At 44.8% G+C, this 15,434-nt stretch overlaps 1 protein-coding gene across 3 annotated transcripts in view; it reads left to right on the top strand.

Moving 5' to 3' along the window:
• LOC122801567 (U2 snRNP associated SURP domain containing) overlaps positions 1-15,434 on the top strand; it is a 2,423,494-nt gene that overhangs the window by 319,470 nt on the left and 2,088,590 nt on the right. For all 3 annotated transcript variants that reach the window (XM_044071008.1, XM_044071006.1, XM_044071007.1), the window contains one exon: positions 7,878-7,952. In XM_044071008.1, coding sequence (XP_043926943.1) covers positions 7,878-7,952 — 75 coding nt within the window. The remainder of the gene's footprint in view (positions 1-7,877; positions 7,953-15,434) is intronic.

The raw sequence follows: 15,434 nt of genomic DNA, 5'->3' as shown, positions 1-15,434 counted from the left end.
TTAGTTTTTGGCATGTAAATATATGCCAGTGTAATCCTCTTCCCCTGCTAATAATTCTTCATTACCATAAATATACCATTGTCATCTTTTTCTTTTTTCTTCTTCAGTCACTATCGGAGCCCTCCTTGTAATCAAATAGTAATACTACATTTTCCTTTGTAGCTGATTCTCTGTTGAAGGTCCATCCTTAATTCCTTTCTTTGTCAAATTCACAAAATGCCCTTCTTATTCCCATGTTGCAGTATTCATCACATATGGGGGTTTCTCTTCTTGCTACTTGAACATCCAGCCAGTATACAAAATTTTCAGTCACTGTATTGTGCGTGGGACATCTTGACATGGCTAGTACAACGTGGTCCAAAAAAGTGACGTCTACACGCACCAGCCCTCAGAACTTCTCAGCCGAACGTCGGGTGTTCCTGCCATCCCGACCATCAGATTAGGAGAAATCAGATAAGTGCCCCATTGGGGAACCGGAAAGTTTCATTCATTTTATTTAATGCCTGTTCATGTAATCCAGAAAAGGTAAGTGTAAGTGTGGCCGTCCGATACCCCAGAAAGGATGCCCATGGTCAGTGTCTCTTCTGTTTAGGTCTATCTCACGACTACAAGGCCTGCTCCATTTGTCAGACATTTGTGCCCAAATCCTTGCGCAGTCATCTGCATGTGCTCAATCTCTGCCTAGAAAATCAATGAGTAAAGCAAATAGCCCTAGGTGTGGAGGGTTTCGCTGATGTACCTGCCGAACTGCCAAGAAAGAAGGCAAAGACTACCAGCCTTACCCCTACCTCTGCGCCTCCTGTGTCTGATGTCAACTGGTATGGAATCTGGGCTTTGCCTCTTCGTATTTAGTGATTACCTCCATGGTAGCTGTGCAATCCTTCAATGAGGGCATGTCTGTTGAGGCTTTACTGACGTTGGTCTCTGAAGCTGGGGGGAACCAGTGATTCAGGTAGGTCCTTCGGATCCCTCCAGTTCCTTACAGTCACCTGATTCCAGGCCTTCCTCCCTTCCGATGCCCGCCAGGCTTTTCAAGAGAGAGTAAAAAAGGAAGCACATATCTTCTTCTCCTCATAGTTGCTTATGTGATTTTTGTTTGTAGATGAAATGTTTTGTTTTTGGTCTCGTGGAGCTTCTCCCTGGGCCTTTACTGAAAATGGACATGTATCTAGTTAGACTAGCCCAGTCAACAAATGTAAAATAAAATAAATAAAATAAAATAAAGCGTGCCTAATTGGCAGGCCTTCAGCCAAAGTTTGTTTAATGCCTGATGGCCTTCCACTTCAGGGACTTCTACGATGCCTCCTCCTACTCTGAGCCCAAGACCTCAAACATGTGACCGACCCATGAGGGAAGAAGAGGATTTTTCTGATCCTCCATCTGAGGAGTCACTTTCCTATACCTCTGTTTCCTTCTCCTTTGGGGTATGGCTCCCCAGAGGAAGAATCCGTTGATCCAGACTCCGCAGCTGAGCATTTCACCTTTGGGAAAAGCCATTGCTAAGGGGAAAGAGCATTTTAAGTGGGAATCCTCTGAAATGACTGACGTTTAAAAAAGGTGGCATGACCTCATTCAGATGGATTCCCCAACCCCTACTGCTGTCCCTCCAATTCTGCCTGCCTTCCTGGATGCTTTCTCCTTGGCATCCTTGAACCCTGATTCACAACCCCCTGCTCCACACAGGCCTGATAGATTTTATAAAGTCCCTGCCAAGTATCTTGTAAAGTGTCTTCCAGCAGGCCCTGCCACAATTTCCATATGCACAGGTAAGGCATGTAAACTATTGCTCACCACCACCATTCTCCTTGCTGACAAAGACAACAAAACCGAGCATCTGGGTAAGAAAATTTACACTTCTGCTATTCTGGCCTTCAGGGTTACAAACTACCAGACACACACATGGCTAAATATGCCTCATCTCTCCTGGAGAAGGCCTACAAGGAATTGTCTGATACACCAGGTTTTGCTGCCAAAACTTCACTGTCTTCCCTTCTGGCTCTCGCCTCCCAAGTCACCAGGCACTCCATAAATGGCAGGTATGATGCTGCTGAAGCCTCAGCTAGGTCAGCAGCATCAGCATCTCAAGCCTCATCTAGCTCAGCAGCATTAGCATCTGCTTTGAGAAGATACTCATGGCTATGTCTCCAGCCCATTCCACTTTAGGGCAAAACTGATTGATGCCCCTCTGGGCAGCATAGCTTTGTTCGGTACTAAAGTGGCTGATTTAAGTCACTACAGCAAAAGGGGAATGAAATGCAGGATTTAAAATGCTTGCTAGTCTCCCCCATCCCAAAATCCCAAAGGAACTGCCCTACCAAAACTCAGTTTATTAGAAAGCACTCTCGCCCTGCTGCTCCCATTAGGTCTAGAAAAACAACCAGGAAGCAACCCCATTCTGCTAGAGCTTTCCTCTCCTCTAACCAGACGCTGCCCTTTCATGACAAGGCAGGTAGTATTTGACTACCTGCCATCTCTGTAACCCCCACCCTCTCCCTGTGTCAGTTGTCTCTATCACTGTCTTCCTTTGTGGACATCCATCACATCAGACAAATGGGTCCTTTCAATCATTCAAAACGGGTACTTTATGACCTGGCTTATGCCCCCAAAGCGAAAGGGTATACCACAACCTCCAAAATAACAGCTACTAGTATTGTAGCCAGTACTGCAAACCCTGCTGGACCAAGGCACCATCGAATCAGTGTCGCTGGCCGAGAAAGGGGGAGGTTTTCTACTGCAAGATTTTCAGAGTCCCAAGAAAAGACTGTCCTTGGAGACCAATCCTGGATCTTTCTCTTAACTGTTTCTTTCACATTCCTACTTTCAGGATGTTGACCTTACAACTCTTTTCCCACTGCTACTTCCCCAAGGATTCATGACCACCCTAGATATAAAGGATGCCTATCTTCACAACCTCATCAAGCCCAGTTTCAGGAAATACCTGAAGTTTTCCGTGGGCCCGTCGCACTTTCAATTCTCTCCCTTGCCCTTTGGGCTGACCAGTGCACCCAGGGTATTCACCAAATGTCTGGCTCCAGTTATTTCCTTTTGCAGAGCAAAAGGAATCCAGATATTTCCTTATCTGGATGACCTGCTTGTATAGGCAGACTGCAAGGAGACCTTCCAGCAACACACACTTCTTGCCACTTCCCTCCTACAGTCCCTGGGATTTTGGATCAACTTTCCAAAATCCCACCTGGAACCTTCTCAAGACATTGTCTTCCTGGTGTGTAGGATTCGCACAGCCATCATGGGAGCCTACCTTCCGCAACAAAAGGTGGACAGCTTGACAAGAACATCTACTGATGGTCCTTCAGACAACAGAATTGACAGCAAGGCAGTACCTCAGGCACCTGGGTTACGTGGCAACCACTATCCCCATGTTACCATTAGCAAGACTCAATATGAGAAAGTTGCAGTGGTACCTAAGGTCAGTCTGGACCCAGCACTCACACCCTTTGGATTCCCCTCCTGCCCTGCCTCAAACTAAAAATCCAGTGATGGTTGAAGCAAGTGAACCTCAATGCAGGTCTTCCCCTCCAACCACCCCAACAGATCATGCACACAAATGCTTCTCTGACTTGGGCTGGAGAGCAATTCTGGGCCATCTGAAAGTGCAGGGACTGTGGCCAGAGTCACACAAAAAAGCACACATCAATGTCTCAGAAATGAGGGCAATTATCCTGGCCCTTCGGGGCTTCCAAAGTTATCCACAACAGGGACTTCTGAAGGTCTTTACAGACAATACCACAGTGCTGTGGTATCTCAACAAACAGGGGGGACCAAATCTTTCTTACTTTGCAGACTAGCTCTCCTAATGTGGGAACTGGCCACCTCCCAGGGAGCTGCCGTACAGGCGGTCTACATCTCTGCACTGCAGAACACCCAGGCAAGATTCTCTGAGCAGATCCATCACAGACCGCCATGAATGGATGCTGCACAGGGATGTTTTCCTGGACTTGGCCCACTGGTGGGGTACACCTCAAATAGATCTGTTTGCCTCCTCCATCAACAGGCAACTTCCTTACTTTTGCACCAGGCTTCCATACCCTCAGGCAATGACAGCAGGTGCCTTCTCAGTCTCTTGGAAGGGGAAGTTTCTCTATGTATCCCCACTTCCATTCCCACTTGTACAGAAGGTCCTGCTGAAGATTCAGCAGAACAGATCAGAAATCTTGCTGGTGACTCCCTATTGGCCAAGACAGAATTGTTTTCCCCGACTACTACAACTATCCAAGGGTAGTCCCCACAATTTAGCTTCTCACACAGCACAAGGGATCTCAAATCCACCCATATTGACAGTTGATTCATCTCTCACTGTGGCTGATAGGATTCTGATCCCCTTCAGACACCTTTACACTGAGGACATGCTCACTGGCCTGCAGGATGCCAGGAAAACAAATATGAGAAAATCTTGCCTTTCTAAGGGGAAGAGATTTTCTATATGGTGTCTCAAAAGATAATTGCACCCGCTTGCTAGGGAGACTAGTTCTGTCTTACCTGTGTGAACTGTTGCAGACAGGATTGGCCTGCTCTTCCATTAAAGCCGATTTGTCTGCCATTTCAGCATGTCTTCCGCTGGACCCCTCCCCCCCGGTGTCCAGACTACCAGTTAAGTTATTCCTTAAGAGGGTCCTTTATCTGAGACGCCCCAGGAAGCCATGTCCACCCCCATGATTTCAACTGTGTTTTGGAAAAGCTTGCACTTCCTCCTTTTGAGCCAGCGGACAAAGCTTCCCTAAAACACTGTACATGGAAAACTTTGTTACTCGTGGCCTTGACCTCAGCCAGAAGAGTCTCAGAGCTACAAGTCCTCATGGCTATTCCACCTTTCCTGGTATTCCACACTGACAGGGTTATTCTTAGAACCAACCCATCCTTCATGCCCAAGGTAGTGAATGATCTCTCACTGTCAAGCCATCTACCTTCCTACCTTCTTCCCTAACCCACAGGGGGACAGTAAGAGAGTACTCCATTCCCTGGATGCACACAGACAACTCAGATTTTACCTGCACAAAACAAAATCCATCAGACAGGCTGACCAGCTCTTTGTCTCCTTCCATCTCAGAGCCCTAGGAAAGGCAGTAATCAAACAAACTATTTCAACTTGGATTTCAATAGCTATCACCTTCTGCTACCAATTCCATGGGAAATCCCAGCAGTATACTTTTAAAGTGCACACTACCAGGGCTATGGGCCTCCTCAGGAGTCTTCTTCAGAGGTTTGGACACCTCTACCATTCCTGAAGCAGCCACCTGGTCATCACTGCACACCTTCACCAAACACTAGAAGTTAGACCATATTTCCAGAGTCAGAATGGGCATTCCCAGGACTATCCTTAATGGATTCCTGGATACCGCCTCTAGACCACCACCCCATTCCTCACAATGAGCTTTGTCACTCACCCATATGTGATGAATATTGCAACATGGGAATAGAAGGACACAGAAAATTTGTCCAAAATCGTACCTTAACCATCGATGTCCTCCTCTTCCATGTTGCAGTATTCCTTCCCACCCCCCTACCCCTCCTGTTATGCAGCATTTGCCTTTCTGGATGGCACAGGGCTAGCATTATCCATGCTAGGACTGGTTCTGAGGGCTGGTGCATGCAGATGTCACTTTTATGGCCCAAGTTGTGCTAGCCACGTCAGACATCTCACACACCATACAATGACTGAAAACTTATGTATAGTGGCCACACATTCGAGTAGCAAGAGGAGAAAACTCCATGTGTGATGAATACACCATGGAAGAGAAGGACGTTGATGGTTATGGTAAGATTTTACACAACTTTTCTTTCATTATCCAATCTTATATTTCTTAACGTAATTCAGTACTGTTTGCCTTTTGTCTACCTGTACCGGCAAGGCCATTTATATTCCATGTTAGAATTGCAAAACACTAGAGGAAAAAAAGCATTTTAAAACGCTTATTTGCAGCAAACACATGAAACTGTATACACTTTACATAAAGAAAGTTTACCCCCTCCATGAAGGAGCAGTTGCATCATCTCAGCTACTGCACACAGGCTTTACCTCTTCTAAAATTAGGATTATCCATTAGAGCATGTGTTCCCACTTGTACAGAATGTTGTCTGTTCTTGTCTTTCACATTAAGGATGGTAAAAATGTTAAGTTGCATGCTTTTGGTAAACCGGTAAACATTAACTTTAAGTAAAAGTGCACTTGCTATCCTTGGGTATATGAACTAAGTATTGACTGTTATTTATTGATTTTAAAGTGGTAAGGCTGCTGGGGAGGCAGCTGGTTGTGTAACTATTTAGTTCCCATACTTTTAATTAAACTTCTTTTATTGTTACTGAACTGTGTACCATCTTCCATCAGAAAACACTGTGCAGACCTTTTCTGATTAGTGTCTTGCACCTGAAGACTCATTGTCTCCAATTAAAAGCATTTGCTAATATGAAAAAATGGCTAGTAACTTTGCAAATGCAAGAAATAATCCTTGTAAATTTTTAATTGGTACACACACTCATGATTAATTGTTTGCAGATGTTTGCTTCTGGTCTTTGACTAAAATTAGTTGCTAATGGAAAAAATGATCAGTTAATAGCTTTGAAGAAAGGCCTACCATTTTCAAGCTTTTTCTGATTTTGTCATGTTTTTCAAGAATATATGCTTAAAGTTCCGTTGACTTTAGTAACTAAGGGCAGTTCGTCTACACATTCACCGCTATAAAAAGTGTCTTTAAATTCTTAGTTTTCACACTGGGAAGGATCAAATCATCCTGCTGCTTAGTGTACATCCATCTTGTAAATCAAGCCTGTCCCTTGGTCTTTTACGTACACAGAGAATGATGGTGCTTTGCTCTTGGAGTGAAGCTGCTGTTCCAGGTAATACTCTGATTGCTTGTTATGGACCTTATGTCTTATAGTAATGCTGACTACTGCATTATTACATGTTCTGCTGTTTGCAATCTGTTTCTGTATTGCTTTGGGGAAGACCCTTTATATTTCTATTCGTGTTTGTTTTTGCATTGATAAACCAAGGTGAAATTGTCCCTTCTTTATGCAGTGTATACATATGCAGTAACTGAACTAACTGATTTTATTTTAGGCAGGGAACAGGTAACTGATGTCACTATAGAAAGACTTGGATCATAAAATTGAAGAAGGAATGAACTTGATTGATTTTTGTGCTGCCTGCTTCTGGATCCCCACATTGTAAAATCTACTAATCTTGTACTTGTATCAAATAAATATTGCTGTTGGTTGAGGAAAATAAGTATTTCAAGTTTACTCATTGTCATGGAAATGTACATTTCTTTTTAAATTATTTAAATGGTACAATCTGCTTGGACGTTTTTAACAACTTCACTTGACTGAGTGCTGTACATGTCTACCGTTGGCTAAGATCCTTTTGAAGATGTAATGTTACAGGTAGGTATCCTTTCTAGCTAGTATTTTCCCTTTGGCTCCTGTTATCATGGTCTCTAGGTTGGTAATGCCCTGTATTTTTACTGTACGTCATCCTAGACTTTTTACTTAGTGTTCAGTAGAGTTCTGGTAATTGATACTTGCATTTTAATTGTTTCCCGCTAACAAGAGTTATTGTAAAAATGCTGGATAAGGTCTTGGTATAATTTCACATCTTATCCACTGGTAAGTAGTACTTTTTACATCACTTAAGTGTTTGCTTCAGAAGATAGTATTTTTGAAGTGAAAGATCTAAGTGGGGGGTGGAGATGTTGACCCTTGTATGTAATATTGAAGTAGAAATCCAGGAATAGCTTCTCTAATTTAGAAGAAATATGTTTTTTTTCTAGGAAGTTTTGTTGCTCAGTAATACTTTTTTTCCCAAGTGTGTGTACATCTGTATGGTAGCTAGAATGAAGACTTTTTTTTTTTTTTTTTTGCAGTCTTCACCAGATCATGTACCAGATGAACCTGTGGCCTCCGAGGAAAGCCCAAAAACGTTAGATAAACCATTTAAGGTATTTGCTGACATCTTGCTGAAACCAGAGGAATAAATGGAGAGAATTTTGTAGATGCTGCCTAAAATATGAATAGAAGAGTAGATTATGATCACTTTTTTATTTAATTATTGTAACGGATTTTGTAATGTTTTGGCAAACCTGGATAAAACAAACTTTCCATTGCTAGATTTATATTTTCTCTAGAGTTTTACATGTTTGTCTTTTTGTCCTGGCAGTTGAGACTAACTGGCGAAAGATTATTTATGTTAATATTGATAATGAGACAGTTGTCTGTTTTCATTACATTTGTTTTGTTTTTGTTGATTAAGATGGGGAAGGCAGTACTGACTATATAAGAAGCACTGTATATTTGTTAGCAAGTAACAGCTTGTCCTACTTTGGAAAAATAACAATTATACATGCATTAAATGGATCGTAAAGATATAATGCAGAAGATTGTGAAAGAAACTGGATTATTATTTTTTCCATCTTTTGATTAGAATAGTGGTAACTATGAGCCTTAAATGAGTTAGTGAACATTTAAATTTAATTATTCTTGCCTCAAAATGTCTTCACACAGTGAGTGTGAATTTTTTCAAGTTACTCACAAGACTAAGATTCAGCAACATTGTCACCACTTGCAGAATAGGTCTACCGCAGGTAGGTCACTCCTTTCACTGTGAAAGGATGTGATTCAGAGATGCTGTGACCACAGTGAGAAAAACCTCAATACTGGCTCAATAACATGTCTCTGAATCACAGTCTACCCTAACCCTAGTGCTCTCATAGTTGACAGCGTTAGGTTTTCTCCTGGAATACCCATGCATCTTCTTAACAAATGTCCCTCCTACACTGACTCATACCCGTTACGTGTGTATGCACACATTACATAGATATTCCTATACACACACACACACACACACACACACACACACACACACAGATCAACAGTAAAGCCTCCACATTCAGTCACTTTTAAAGAAATGCACACTCCATCATTTATGTATATACATCCAGGCTCTCCAGTTCTTAACTCAGTCCCATAGTGTAACATTTAAGCACACACGTCCAAACTTTTAAATTTTTGCTTCAGTCCCCTTGTGCGACCACACATCTTTGCTTAACTTTCCTACTGCGTAACTACCTTCATAGGAGCAAATGGATGGGTGCTATCTTCTGACAGTGTTCACTTTTTCTTCCAACAGTGGAAATGTGTGCAGCCATGATTCTGTGAATCACTGAGTAGAGTAAAATCAGGAGCCGTTGGCAATTCAGAGGAGAGCACATGGCTAATTAGCATTAGCTGTTGCTCCATGTTGTTGCATCAACATGCAGCTGTTCCAGCAAGACCACCCTTTGTACTGTGGTCTCCACTAGTGGTAAACAACATTAGGCAGTCTAAGAATTGGAAAAACTTATAGTCAGTGTGAAAATTGGTATGTTAAGGTTTCCTGCTTATGAGAACCCTTTCTGAATTCCAGCCTATGTTTGTTCAGTTTTGGTGGATGTCCAAAATTTTCTGCAGGTTCTCATCATTCTGTTAGCACAATCTTGTGAGTAGTTGTCACGCATGGAAATGTATTTATAACTTAAGTATAAAGTTCTGTTTTGGGTTACGAGTATATGTTCTGACTTTAAGCTTGATTTTTTTTTTTTTATGTGGCAGAATTTGGCCCCTGTATGCCTGATTAATTAAAAAATTCTATACAAAAGGGTACTTTTTGCTTATAGTTTCAGACTTGCCATTTTCAGCAGAGGTGTTACTGCTGACACATTTTCATAGGTTCATAGGTAAGTACTGGCTAGAATGGCATTAAATATACTGATCCCAAGGATATTGCCAATATCCTGGCAGATCAATTCAGTGCCAACTTCACCCGCCCTCTCACCCCCTTAACGGCCCATCTGAATACCGGAAGATTAACAAATTCTGGTAATGGCCACACAGGTAAAAAAGGCACTCTCCAAAGCTAAGAATTCAGCATCCATGGGACCAGATGACATCCCGGGCTGTGCATTACATGAACTACAAAATGAACTGCACCTAAGTGTCATGTTTAATCATAGCCTCACCTCAGGCTTCGTGCCCACTGAGTGGCACACAGCTACAGTTATCCCACTCCACAAGGGGGGATCCACTGCCCCCATCAGTCTGACGAGCTTGATCTGCAAGGCCATGGAAGGTATTATCATGGAACATATAAACAAAGACATTGGCAACCTTTAAACACTGGACCCCATCCAGTTTGGGTTCGTGAAGGGCCGATCTTCTCTCCTGAACCTGATTTGACTTCTTCGAATCAGTCTCCAGAGCCATGGACGAGGGTAGGGCGGTCCACACAGCCTGTCTGGACCTCACCAAGGCCTTTGACACCACCCCCCACTCTGGAATCATAGATAGACTTACTAAGCTGGGCATTAATCCCCATGTCACTTGATGGGTTGCCAACTGGCTTACTCACCAAACCCACACTGTAAAAGTAGCCGACTCCAAATCCAGCTGCAGACATGTGACAAGTGTTGCAGTCCCGGGACCGCTCTTGTTTGGCATCTACTTCTCTGAAGTACAGGCCAACACTAAGGGACTCTGGCTAACAAAGTTCGCAGATGACTGCAAACTGTGGATACTCTACAAAAGGGCCTTACAGAAACAGATGCTTGGTGCCAGAGCCATTGGCTCAAGCTCAATGCCAAGAAATATGTAGTTATCCCCTTTGGGAAAAAACATGTACCCATGAATTACCGCATAGGTGGCAGTACACTAAACACCGAAAGTGTGATGAGAGACTTGGGGACACAGGTGGACAGTGGTCTCACCTTCGATAACCACATCGCCACAACAGTCAGGAAATCCTTCTATGTGGCATACCTCATCACTAAGGGCTTTTCATCCAGAAAAAAGAAGGCCACTGTCCCACTGTACTCATCCCTCATTAGACCCATTGTATGTAACTCTCAAGACATCTGCAACAACTGGAAAGGCCGCAGAAATACCTCACTAAAAGAATCACAGGACTAAAGCAGATGCCCTATGCTGACCGCCTTAAAAAGCTCCAACTATACTCTGTCGCATATCGTCTACTCCGAGGCGATCTCTGCTTAACATACAAGGCCATGTCAATCCCTCAGAGCTCCATGCTCCAGGGATCTAAACCCTATCACAATAAATGAAACCTGTTGGAGGGGATAGGTTCCTGACCCAGAGACTCCCCAGACTCTGGAATAGACTGCCCATGCATGTCAAACAGAGCGCCTCTTTGGCCCTCTTCAAAAGAAACCTTGACTATTGGATGGGAGAAAGGAAATTCACCCCGGGGATCACGTCAGTCTCCCTGCTAGACAGGGGTCCAGGGAAGTAAATAGTGTGGGAAGAAATATCCAGGGAATTGTTATGGCTAGGCTTGTATAGGCCCTAGGGCCGATAGCCTTGTACCAGCCCATGAACCTATATATGGGTCCATTTCTTAAACTCGAAATACTGAAATGTCAGATTTCAGTATTTCGAGTTGAGAATGTCAAAAGTGCAGCTTTTTGAAACTGCATTTTTTCGAATATGTTTTTTTTTAAATTTGCAGTAGTTTTGTAGTGTGTGTTATGTAGTGTACTATCCCATTTATTGCTTTGTTGTTTTTGGGTTCTGTGTGTGTTGTCCGATTTGTGTTTATTAATGGAGATTCAGGTAAGTTTGTAGGTTAGGGTTTTGGATAGGATTTTAGTTTGATTTAGTTTTTGGGTAAGTTTTAGTAGTTGGTTAGGGTAGGTAGCTTAGAGTGTGTGTGTGTTTAAATGTTGAAAGTGATGATTTTGTATATTTGTAGTGTGTGTGTCTTTGTGTTAGTGTGACCTCGGAGTTGGTATATATACGTAGTGGGGGAACATTCCCCCCCCACATGGGGGTGCATCAGGGCTTGCCCCCCCTGTTTAAATATGAGGTAGTCAAACCAAAGTTGAACAAACTGTAAAAAAACGAACGCCAAGTGAAAAACCACCAAACTGGAGAAAATTTAAGATGTTATGTAGTCCTATCTTGCCTACATTCTTACCCGTGGGTTCGGAGCTGAATATCGGCTCCGACTCGGCCGATCATACTAGCTCGAAGTCTTTCATTGGCTGGGCTAAGCAGGTATCCCAAGGTGCACTGCTCTATATCCCCAGATCTCGTTTGCCGCTCGTGTAGCTCGGACTTGGTCTCGCTTGGCTGTGGCTAAGCACCCTCTTTTACTTGACTAAGAAAAGTTTTGATTTATATAAAAAGCTATTTTCATAGCTCTTTGTCTAGTGTGTCTCTAATTGCCTAAAAGTTGTTAGTTAGGATTGTGATTGTGATTGTTGTGTGGTATCCCTCTTCTGTTCCCTCGGGCTAGGCCTGTTTCAGTTAGAGGGCCTAGTTCTTCTCTGTACCTTGTGTCAGCCAGGTCCAAACCGTTTAACTTAGAGGTTTTAGCTACCCTTCCTAGTGGTTTGCTATCCCTTGTTTAAGTGTGTGCTAGTTTTGGTGTGGTTTGATCACTGTTTTAATGTTGGTTACTGATAAGTCGTTCCCGCCCTTTAGAGTGAACGCCTGTATTTGTTTAAGTCTTATTTTTGGTTTGTGAGTGCAGTAGTTATTATGTCTAAGGATACCAAGGAGCACAAACCTTCCGGTTTTAAAAAGTGCTCGAAATGTGGGTATAAAATGTCCATTACCGATGGGCATTCTATTTGTGTCTACTGCTTAGGAGCTATCCATCTACAGGAATCATGCAGTTTTTGTCAAGCGTTTAGCCCAAGAGTTCTCAAAGAGAGAAAGAATAAGCTAATCTTAAAGGGACTTTTAAAACCCTCTTTTGAAGAGGCTATGGATTCTTCTTCTAGCGATAAGTCTAAATCTGGCAAATCAAAGAAGAGATCTCCGGCTCCGTCAGCTTCATCAGAGCCCCTGGAGAAGATATCTAAAACTGCATCGACCTCCTCTGCTCCACTGTCCTCTGGGCCGCAGGAAGGATCGATATTGATGGAACCGGCGTCTGCTCCAATTGTATTGGAACCGTCTAGGAGCCAATCGCCCAGTCTCAGATCAGCTTCTCCTGAGAGGAGATCGCATTCTCCATCCCTATCCTCCAGGACTCTTTCGGATGTGAATGTGGTGGCTCAGAGGCTCCTCCAGTCACCGGTGTTGGCAAAATTATTTTCGGCTCTGACCCAGTCGGCTCCGGAGCCCGTCCCGATCCTGTCTTCGATCATTCCTTTTCTGAGCTTATCTCTGTCTTCGGAGCCGGAGTGTTCGGCGCCGCGTGATGTATCTAGGCCGGCTCCGATGCCCCATTCGGCTCCAACACTGCCGGCATTGGCTCTGACCCCGTTGGCTCTGTCCTCTGGGTTCGGGACTTGGGATTTTTCGGTCGGTCCCGAGGGGGACATCTCGGGGCTTACTTCGGCTCCGAGCCTCCCTCTCTGTGCGTCGGCTCAGTGAACTCTGACCCCCGTCATGGCCTCGGAGACTGGTCGCTCCTCTGATTCGGGGGGGGCCGGCCTTCGAGGCTATGCGGACAGCGCTGGCCAGATCGTCGGCTACATCAGGCGGGTCGGTCGCTCTGTCTCTCACCACTCTGGTGAGAGCTTCTGATTACCATCCATCCATGGACAGCAGAGCACCAGGGCCTAGGGGGTATCCCCATGAGTGGTACCCAAATTTCTGAGGGTCCCTCAGAGTTCGTGCCTGAGGAGCCCCCCAGAAAGTAAACATGCAAGAGGAAGCACATAGACTCCCAAGATGAGTCCCTCACCTCTGATACTGACCTTGAGGAATTGGAGGGGTCCCCCAAGTCATCCCCTGATTATGATTCCTTCTCCGATATCCTGGAGATACTGAAACAAAGAGGTGACTGGCCTTCCAAAGCCCCTTCTGTGGAGGAGTCAGTATTCCTTAATGCTTTCGGTGCTCAACCCTCCACCTCCAGGGTGTCTCCACCCTTCGATGAACTCCTTGACCTCATTTGTCGAAGGGTGTGGGAGAACCCAGATTCTGTGGAGCCCGTACTCAGGCGTCCCAACAAATTTCTTTCCGCCCCCCCCCCCCCAGGGCAAAGAGTTTCTATCCAAAGGAGTTCCTGTAGATGCCATGGTGGTGGCGGCAGCCACCCAGAAGGAGGTAGCAGAGTCGTCTTCATCTACCCATCCTCCTAACAAGGTGTCTAGGACCATGGATTGGTATGGGAAGCGTACCTTCTCGTTAGCAACCTTCACATTACGGTCGCTGAATTACTTGTCTCACTTCACTCTGCTCCAAAGAGATCTCCTCAAAGAGTTAGGAGATACTCTTGCGGGTAACGTACCTGAGGCGGTGGCTCAGACTGTTAACGCCCAGGTCTCTACCCTCAACTCCATCGTTAACTCATTCATGCGGCTCATTTTGTATGCAGCCGAGGGAGCGAGTAGGCCAGCAAGCTCAGGGGTTGCCCTTAGAAGGCAAGCCTGGCTGCGCCTGTGTCACTTTGCGGAGGCCTTCAAGTCTTCCTTCATTGACGCCCCCTTTGATGGTTCCTCCTCGTTTGGGATCAAAGTGAAAGACACCCTCACCAGGTGCGAACAAGAGGAAAAGACCCTGTCTGCCATAGGGGTCCGTTTTTATCTTCCTTCTAGGCCTTATCCCAAGGCCCAGCGGGGGGGGGGTGTGGTTCAAGAAATCACAGAGGTTTTTCCCTGCCGCACAAGGTGAATCCCCCTCCAGAGGCAGGGGAGGAAGGAGGTTATTCAGGGAGATGTCGCCCCAGAGGCAGAGGGGGCCCCCGCAATTCGGGAGACCGCAAATCTTTTCGTGGCTCTCCATACTCTCGTTCCTGAGGGTGTGCCCGACTGTGCTTATCCGGAGCCAGTCGGGGGTCGAATTTTCCTATATCCGGAAGCCTGGGAAAGCATTACCCAGGACCGATGGGTATTATGGATAGTTTTTGGAGGTTATCTCATTCCATTCTCATCAGAACCCCCGCCAGTCAGAAAAATCCCAGACGTACGTACCACCCAGTCAAAGGGATCTAGCAGCCTCAGAGGTCTCACTGCTGCTAGAAAAAGGAGCCATCCAGTGTGTCCCCTCAGACCAAATCGGATTAGGGACTTACTCAAGAATCTTTTTGGTGCCGAAAAGAACAGGGGACCCAAGACCCATACTAGATCTCAGCCAACTGAACAGTTACGTACACAAGTCCAAGTTACGTATGGTCACACTACAGTCCATTCTCCCATTGTTATCTCGCCTCACATTCTTACGTACCCTCCCACCATCCCCCTGCCTGGAGGATTTGGAGGTTAGGTTGTCATCTACAGAGTTTCCTGGCTTAGCTTATTCTTTACACGGGTGTGATGTGTGCATGGAGTACAAATGAGTTTTGCAGCAAACTAGATCTGGGGATATGGAGCAGTGCACCTTGGGATACCTGCTTAGCCCAGCCAATGAAAGACTTCGAGCTAGTAAAATCGGCAGAGTCGGAGCCGATATTTGTCTCCAAACCCATGGGTAAGAAT

The sequence above is a fragment of the Protopterus annectens genome, chromosome 5.part0 (assembly GCF_019279795.1).
Source record: "Protopterus annectens isolate FY-2018-M chromosome 5.part0, PAN1.0, whole genome shotgun sequence".
Classification (NCBI taxonomy): Eukaryota; Metazoa; Chordata; order Ceratodontiformes; family Protopteridae; genus Protopterus; species Protopterus annectens.
The sequence above is the reverse complement of the archived record's forward strand: the minus strand, read 5'-3'. Positions and strand labels throughout refer to the sequence as shown.